We start from the raw sequence: 9,388 nt of genomic DNA on the forward strand, positions 1-9,388 counted from the left end.
GGTGGATGTTACTGTTTTGGCTAGTTTTGTAAGACCAAATAGTAACTAGGTAGTTTGATAATGAGAACCCCAAATATGGGTAATCGAGTAGTTTTCCCCAAAAAAATAATGAGAAGGGGTCAATGCACTAGAGATTCTGTGCATTGACCATTTGTCAAATAGAGGGACTCTATTTGTCATTTCAATGGGGTATTTTGTCCCCATCTTACCTCTTGTGCGTGAACTGTGCACCATGTATGTCGTGCACAAGACATTGTGCCAAAAAATGTCTCCAGTCAAACATGGTTCTTTACACCATCTCACATTGTTTTTTTAAATCATTGTTTCCCTTAAAAAAATCAATAAAATAACGCATTTTGAAGGGAATTCCAGGGAAAGAAGTTTGTTCCTAATCTCAAATGTAATTAATTTTTAGATCTGCGTAATGGTACAAGTGGAAGTAGTCGGTAGAATATTTCAGATTGATGCAAATTCATTGATTGAAGAGGTGATGGACAACACTGGCAGAGAACTCAAAGCAAGTGAAACCGAAGAAGGATTGGAAATCGATGGTGTTTCCCATGAGGAGCAAGACAGAGGCCCTACGCCTGATGATCCTAAGATGGCGAGAGATATTCATCCTCCTTAACGATCTTATGCCAGAGTGGTATCAAACACCCCATGGCCTGCAATCGACACCTATCTTGATCCGATTCAGGTTGGAAACATCCGACGGATAGTCATTCCGCAAAACGATTATGAATCCAAGCGTCAAATATTTTGCTTTGCACTAATCGATAGGGTAAATTTTAGGTTGATATCCCTTGATGCATTGAAGAAAGAGGCTGCAAAGAAATGGAACCTTAGCCAGGGTGTCGTCATGCATCCACTTGGAAAGGGCTACGTCATCTTCCAATTCCACTGCTAAGGAGAGAAAGCTACTGTCTGGAAGTGAAGCCCTCTAAAACTAGGAAGTCAGATGATTAGGTTTCAACACTGGAAACCAGACTTCAACATCCATGAGAGACAAGTCTGGACAAAAATGATCTGGGTCCGTTTCCCAGATCCTAGACCTTCCAATGGAGTACTGGCATGAGAACGTTCTCCTTTCCATAGCAAAGGCAATCGGGAGCCCAGTAGCTTTGGATCATCACACCAGACTTGGTTTGATGGGTTATTATGCCTGAGTTCTTATGGAGGCAGATGCTTTGGACCTGGCATCTCGCATAAAAGAAGTCCAAGTGGAGCGATTGGAACCAGGCACCACCAAAGTGTATGGCTTCAGGCAGAAAGTGATATATGAAGATGGGATCAGTCGATGTGGCTATTACAAAAATGGGGTCACCAAATTGGAGAATGTAGGCAAAAGAAATCTGATGATGAGAGGGAAGCTGGTCTCCATAGGGCGGCCTCAATCCCGGATGCCATCTATGTGGAAGACGGAGTCGACTCAAAGCGAGTCAACTGGCATGCTGAGAGAAGGTAGTCAAAGGAAAGAAATCCGCCTAGTTTAATTCCTCTTACTAATAAGGAAGGTACAACCGTTGATATGGAAGGATAAATTCAAATTTTGATTCCTCCCTTAGAATCAAATCTGAACTTAAATGGTAATGTAATTAGCAGCATGCTAATTGGCACTCATATTCCTCCTATTCCAAATATAGAAGATGGGGAGATTGAAGAATCTGAATCCTCTGGATTTGGGTCCGAAACGGATTCAGAGGAAGAAAGCTCCGATCCATCTGATAATGACACTGAAGCCCCATCTTCTCCGTATGAAGCTGATAACCAGACGAGCAATCCTTAGATCCCTCTTGGCGTGACTATAGTAGACTAGGTGGATATAGTCCACCAGGGAGCAACCAAGCAGACTCATCCTCGTAGAGATGTTGCGGCGAGATTAAATGGAGGTGCAAACAAGGCCACAGGGGGTCTTCCCTCCACATTCACTCGTGTCCAAGGTCCAGCGAAAGATGCTATAATAGAACACCTTCCTAAAACTATAATATCTCGAGGAAGAATAGCTCTGAATCATCCAGCAGTGGAGGTCATAGACAATGCTCTCACTACACGGGAGAAAGGAGGAACATGTCACTCTCTAGGAGGAAACTCTAAGAACAAGCGAATGGGTCAGACCAAGAGGTCTGACAAACAATTCTAACTCTCCCTGTTATTGATGCCAATCCTTTATTGGAACATTCGTTGAGTGAAGAAGGTTGCTGGTGCAAGGGCCTTGAGATCTCTGCTGAAAGAGCACTCTCCTGAAGTTGTTTGTATTGCTAAGCCGATGGTTCAGCTAAACAAATTTCCGTTTCTCATGGTGAGCAAGCTAGGCTTCGAAGCAGGCTTCATTCTTAACCAGCGAAATGGTAAAGTACCCAACCTGTGGGTTCTTTTGAAGCACGGGATCAACCATCCCTCTATAATCTCGTCATTTGATCAACAGATCTTTGTGACCTTAGACTGGCTTGGAGGTAAAATCAGTTTCTCATTTATTCATGCCAGTTGCTTTAAAATTCATTGTAGATAATTGTGGGTTGACCTGAGTCAACAGGGGTAGTCCAACATCCCTTGGACCGTGGTAGGAGACTTCAACGCTACCCTCCTTTCTTCAGAAAAAGGGACCCTGGCAGATTCAATACCGGTTTGGCAACTGAGTTCCAAGCGATCGTAGATGCGTGCTCACTCATCCCGGTTCCTTGTCAGGGTGGGAGATTTACCTGGACGAACAATCATCACAGAGGTCATGTCTCAGCCACTCTAGATCACAGTTTCTGCAATGAAAAGTGAATAGACACTTTCAATAACATATCTCAGAGAGTAATTCAGAGTTCTGCTTCCGACCATTTACCTCTTTTGATATGCTCGGATGTGATACCAAAACCCCCAAATTCTCCATTTAGAATTCATAATTTTTGGATGGAAGACAATAGTTTCTTATCAGTGGTAAAAGAAGCTTGGGACAGTGAAGTAAAAGGGAACCTCATTCTGGTTCTTGTGAAGAAACTAAAGCATGCAAAGTCTCTAATCAGGCCCTAGGCAAAAATCACTTTTCCCAACATAAACAAAGAAGTGGAGCATGCTTCCCTTAATCTTCAGACCATCCAGGAGGACATCCATAGTCTGGGTATGTTTGATGCCCTGTTTAACCAAGAAGCAGATGCAAAAACAAATCTCCTCAAAGCTTCTCAACTTCAAGAAAAATTGTGGTCCGAGAAGGCAAAACATAGGTGGATGAAGGAAGGTGAACGTAGCTCTAAATTCTTTCACCTGTCAGTGAAGATGAGACGCTCTCGAAATCAGATTCATGCTCTTGGGAAAGATGATGGAACTTGGGTCTCTGACCAGCCCTCTCTCTCCTCATATATTTCTGATTACTACCAGGCTTTCCATGAGGCATCTCAGACCACCACTCACTGGGATATTCTCGAGAGTATTCCGCAAGAACTGAAGGAAGCTGACAATTCATTTCTCGAAGCAACCCCAAATCCTGATTAGATAAAGAAAGCAGTCTGGGATCTTAACCCTGAAAGCTCCCCAGGACCAAACGGTTTTTCAAGTACTTTTTTTAGAACAGCTTGGGAAATTATTCATATTGATTTTTGTAGAGCTGTCTGTCACTTCTTCAAGTTGGGTAGACTTCATAAGGAAGTAAACAATTGTTTCGTATCTCTCATCCCTAAAGTCTAGGGTGCCTCTTCCCTTGATAAATTCCGTCCAATATGCATGGGAAACTTCTACTGCAAATTTCTGACCAAGATCTTAGCCTCAAGATTATCAACCTTGCTTCCTCTCCTAATCTCAGAAGAACAGGGAGCATTCCAAGTGGGAAAAGTAATCTCCACCAACATCAGCCTCGCCTCCGAGTTGGCAAACTTGATGCACTCTACAGTCAGAGGTGGGGTAATGGGTCTCAAGCTGGACATTTAGAAAGCCTTTGACTCCATATCATGTGACTTCCTCTTTGCCACCCTCAAAAAATTTGGATTTTCAAAAAAATGGATAGCTTGGATTTCTGAATTCTCTCCTCTTCCAGAATCTCTATCTTGGTTAATGGTGGCCCTGTGGGGTTCTTTGGAGCTAAGTGAGGTCTGCGCCAGGGAGACCCAATATCTCCTCTTCTCTTCATTCTGGCGGAAGAAGTCCTTTCAAGAGGCTTAAAAAAAAATGGTAGAGGAAGGTAACCTTAAACCCCTCCCAGGGCCTAGGGGCGTCCTAACCCCTTCTCATCTGCTTTTCGCTGATGACATTTTCATATTCATGAATGCCTCTGCAAAATACATCAAAAATTTGTAGAGTTTCTTGTCAAAATGTCAGGAATTTTCAGATCAGCAGATAAACCTTAGCAAAAGCAGACTCTTCTTTGGGAAAATTACTTCTTATAGAAAGCACTTCATATCAGAGAGAATGGGGATCTCTCAATCCAGCCTTCCCACAAAAATATCTAGGTGTGGAAATATTTTAGGGGAGAGTATCTAAAAATCACTTCCCCTGATGCACAAAATCAAGTTAAAGTTGGCTGGCTGGAAGGGAAAACTGCTCTCCCAAGCTGGAAGAGTTGAGCTTGTCAAATCAGTTGTATCGAGCCTCCCAATCCATAACTTTGCAGTCTACTGGTGGCCTCAATCCTCCATCAATGTGGTGGAAACGTAGATGCAAAACTTTATCTGGTCAGGAGATATGGACAAACAGAAAAAGGTAGTGGTTAAATGGGAGAATGTCTGCAAACCTCTTCAGAAAGGAGGCCCAGGTATTTGAAGATTGAGAGATGTCAACAAAGCATGCTTGTGCAAACTTGCTTGGCAGATCAAGCACAGAAACTCCTCCATGAGTAACTTCTTTAGGTCCAGATTTGTAAACAACGATGGTTCGTTGCGTCGTGGTTACAAATCTTCCTCTATCCTCCTAGGCCTCAAAAAAGTTTGGTCCTTAGTCTCGGAGAAGGAGGTATGGTCAATGGGGAATGGAAGGAAAATAAATTTTTGGATGGACAACTGGATAGAAGGAAAATCAATAGCAGAAGAATCTAGTCTGGACCAAGGTTGGTTTGAAGGGGACCAAACTAAGGTCAACGAATTTATCTCAGACAGCAAGTGGCGCCTCCCCCCAGTGAGATCCTTATTTCTTAAGAAAAATTTTGAAAAAAATTCAAAGCATCACCATCTCTACCTCGGACGACATATGTCATTGGAAGCCCTCTTCCTCAGGTGTTTTCTCCATTTCATCTGCTTAGGAGGAAATAAGGAAAAAGAATCCTAAGGTTCCCTAGTTTAGAAACATTTGGAAGAAAAAATTATCCCCAAACATTCCGCCTTTGAATGGAGATTTATCCAAAAAAGGCTCCCTACCAATGACGAGTTTAGAAAGAGAGGTATCCTTCTTTCATCCAAATGTGATCGCCTTTTCTTCCATTGCTCCTTCTCTGAGGCTTTATGGCGTCAATTCTGTGAGCTCTTTGGCACTACTTGGCCAGCGGTTCCTACCACTAAGGCTCTCTTCTTGTGGTGGAATAGAAGATCAAAAAATCAGAACTTAAAAGAAGTATGGAATAAATGCCTTATTCTTATTCCTTACTTCCTTTGGAGAGAAAGATCATCTAGGTGGCATGATGGAAAGCCCAAGCACCCGAGCCAAGTTTTCGCATCCATAAAAAGTGAGTTACGGACCTTATCTTTATCACTTTCGAACCAGCCTCTTTCAATCCCAGAATTACTATGTGCAAGGTGCATGGGTATTCTACATCCTCGCTGGATCAGAAGAGAACCTGCAAAAGTATTCTAGTGTGCTCCACTTGAGGCATGGATTAAACTTAATTCTGATGGCTGCTCCCTTGGGAACCCAGGGAGGCAGGGATGAAAAAGCTGAGATAATTTTTCATTACAAGGAACTTCTTGGAGTCTATACCAGTTTTGAAGCTGAATTCAGAGCGATCATCTCTGGTATAGAACATGCTCGAGACCTGAATGTTCAAAACTTGTGGATTGAATGTGATTCATCTACTATCATTTCCCTTGTTTCTAGAGGTGCAGTTCCTTGGACGGTTTTTCAAAGATGGAGAAACCTCAGCTCATTTGTGCACTCATTGAACTGAAAGATCACTCACTGCTATCGCGAGGCCAATCCGATAGCCAATTACCTAGCAAAATCTGCAACCAAGGATGAGTCTTCTGAACCCACAGATACTTGGCCTGCTCTTATCAATATGGAGCTGGAGAAGGTTGCTCTCATACGTCCTCAATTTAGATTCTTTTAGTTCTGGTTGTTTTTCCCTAGGCTCCCTCGCTGTTGATGGCCATGCTGAAGGTGGGGAAGGAGTTTGGAGTCTTTTTTTTTTTTTTCATTTTTCCTTGGCTGATTGGCATTCTATCTGGGTATTCTCCATTTTTTCATTCTTAATACATCTTGATTTCTAGCGGAAAAAAAAAAAGGGCGCAATGTACTCCTTTGGCTTAGAGAGCCTTTTTTTCCTTAAATAATAATAACCAATGAGGATTGAGCTACACTAGGGCCATAGTTGTCATTTAATATGAAAATATTTTTTTAATAGAATCATTTAATGTGAGAGGAGAGAGGGTGCAAATGTATGAGAAGATCGAATCTTTTCCTTGGATATAGAAGATAAAATTCAAAATATATATATTTTGAATCAAACTTTAGTGCTCCCTTTCATGTGTATCAATTGGCGGATCCTTGCATATATAAGGGGATAATAATTATTGGTCAGAGTCAAACATTGGTTGGAACATTCATTACTCCTTCTTAGGGTTCACAAACCCTACAAGTTATAGCATGTTTTTCAATTTCCAAAATATCCTCCCCATCTTGAATCTACCGTGGTGAATGGGAGTTGGCTTAAGAAAAACTCAATGACTCGATCAGTAGAAATATATGAATCCAAGAAAACATTGTGAATAGATTTCGATAACCGTACCATGAGTGAAGGAAATCTTTCTACAAAATATGAAGAATGAAGATGAAGATTGAAGATTGAAGATTTTTTATAAAAAAAAATTAACAAAAATAAATGAGAGACTAAGATTTCAATTTTCCACCAAGAAAAATAAGGAGATTCCATTTCACTTAACTTTCGATATGGTGCCAAGGGTTGAACTTTTGACATTGTAGCCACTGAAATTAAATAATAGTTAAGAAAAAAAAAAACTCAAAAAGAAAAAAAAAGGATGATGGGGAAATCGACTGAAAGTGAAATACCCCTTTCCCATTTCTGTATCTGCTTTCGGTGTTTAGTATTTCCATGCTCCCTACTCTTCTTCTTCTAAAACTCTGTTTCTTTTTTATTAATTTTTTGTTTCCTTCTTCCTTTCTGGTTAAAAACTTTCAGCTCCACCAACCAGAGAAGCAAAGAGAGAAAGAAATTAGTAGAACCATTACTACTACAGGAAGAGCTCCGATTGCAAAAGCGTATAGTAGTTAGCAGTTACATCTTCGAAATCCCACAAGCCATCACCATGAACTCCAAATAAGGAGATCCCACTTTCTCCTTCACCATCACTAATCCCACCAAAGTGTATTCCTCCTCCACTACCATGGATGACCTCGTCATCTAGATCGTCCTCGGTACCCTGCAATCTGATCTGGGTCTGTGGAATCCCAAGCTCATCGTCCGATGCTTCAAGAAGATGTCTTATAATATTGCTACTACTCGTCCCGGCCTTCTCTTCTTCCTCCTCCTCGTAGTCTTTGAAATGCAGTGGAGACGAAGACGCCGACGAGGACAAGGAGCCGGGTTCACTGCTTCCGCTTGATGGAGGATTGATGGGGCCAGCCTCCAAGGGAATAGTAGTGGTTTCGGGTTGGGAAGAGGAGGAGAGTTCTTGCTGGAGGGTTGTGATTAGAGAAGAGAGATCATCCTGGAGAGGCTCTTCTTCCTCAGCTTCCAGAATAGAGAGTATCTGATGGTAGTAGGGTCTTGGGCGTTTTGTTTCTTCCATAATCTCCTCTTCTTCTACTTGTGTGTCTTCTCTTGGGCGTTTCTGTGATGTTTCTGTGTCTGCCATTATTGAAAGTAGTACAGGTAGAGAGAGAGAGAGGGAAGGAACGGAAGGGAAAAGATAATACAAAGTAGTGAGATCGAGAGAGAGAGAGAGGGAGGGAGAGAGGTTTTGTGTTTTAGATTGGATTGATGTTGTTTGTAGACAGGGAACTCGAGATCGAGATCGAGATCGAGAGAAAGAAAGAGAAGGTATGAGACAAGGAAACGGGTGACAAGGGTTATATATATAGAGACCAGAGTGAGGGAAAAGAGAGATACCGGTCAAATAAAGGATGATAGAAGAAATGGTATTTAATTATTTAATTAAGAGAGAGAGAGAGAGAAGTTGGAGATTTGGGATGAGAGTTTTTTTTTTGGTAAAGGGAAATTAAGAGTTGAGAGTCAGTCATAGACTCATATTACAGTTTTAATTACGTGAAAGGCGCAAAGGCAACGGAGGTGGAATGTACAAGTGGCGTAACTGTTCGAAAGTCTATTATTTTATTAAGATAAAGATTATGTTCCCTCTCTCTATCTCTCTCCTCTCTATGTAAATATATCATTTCATAAATAATTAATAAACAAAGCCTGGGCCTGGGCCCGGGGCCCTTGAAGCGTTCTTTCACCCAACGGTCCAATATCTCCTGTCGTGTAACACGAGTCATGAGTGGCCAGTGGGGTTAGGGTTAAGTCCTTGTCTTAAATGTTTTGGTCTCCAAAATCAGCTTCGATGCTTTGTTTCTTCTCTTCTTTCCCATTCAAAGAAAGAATGAATCAAAATAGACATCTTCTGGAGCCAGCCCGGCCTTATCTTATTTTTCTATTAATGGACATTTTGATAAGCAAATTAGGGAATCAGGGCCGTCGGACTCATCTCAATACAGATGGACGATTTCACACATGATCAACATCATCATCATCATCGCCAGCCATCTTTCACATTACTATTTTTCCGATAGTTACCCCTTGCAAGTAGCAATATTCGGCGATACAACGAAATACTTAAATTGTGATTATGGCAATTGACAGTTGGAGGACACAGAAAGAGAAGGCCAGCCAAGTAAGCTGCGGCTGTATAATTGACAGTTGGCAATTGACATTTGCTCCTATGCAGGTGTAGGGCTACACTTCCAACAATATAAACATAAACTCAAATTCCATAAAAAAATCATTCAATTATGGAATTTAATGAAGTTTAATATTGTTTTATGGCTGCCACAAAATGATTTGCTGTTTGGCCACAAACAAGGAAGTGTGATTCCATCGTCTATCAAGACTTATTGTGAGTTTATCTGTAAGTACATGAAAATATTATTGTTGAATTGGACAGGAAAGTTGTGCTCATTTATCTTCAACAAAACTCCATCAATCATGATTCTAAGTATTGGTACTGAGATGATTCGTATTGGTTTAGCA

At 41.3% G+C, this 9,388-nt stretch overlaps 1 protein-coding gene across 1 annotated transcript; it reads right to left on the reverse strand.

Annotated features, from left to right (window-relative positions):
* Positions 1-7,017: 7,017 nt before the first annotated feature.
* LOC122088664 lies at positions 7,018-8,242 on the reverse strand. Its single transcript, XM_042657980.1, has one exon. The coding sequence runs from the start codon at positions 7,995-7,997 to the stop codon at positions 7,374-7,376; it is 624 nt and encodes a 207-aa protein (XP_042513914.1). The 5' UTR covers positions 7,998-8,242; the 3' UTR covers positions 7,018-7,373.
* Between the last annotated feature and the right edge of the window lie 1,146 nt (positions 8,243-9,388).

This window comes from Macadamia integrifolia, chromosome 9, assembly GCF_013358625.1.
Source record: "Macadamia integrifolia cultivar HAES 741 chromosome 9, SCU_Mint_v3, whole genome shotgun sequence".
Classification (NCBI taxonomy): Eukaryota; Viridiplantae; Streptophyta; class Magnoliopsida; order Proteales; family Proteaceae; genus Macadamia; species Macadamia integrifolia.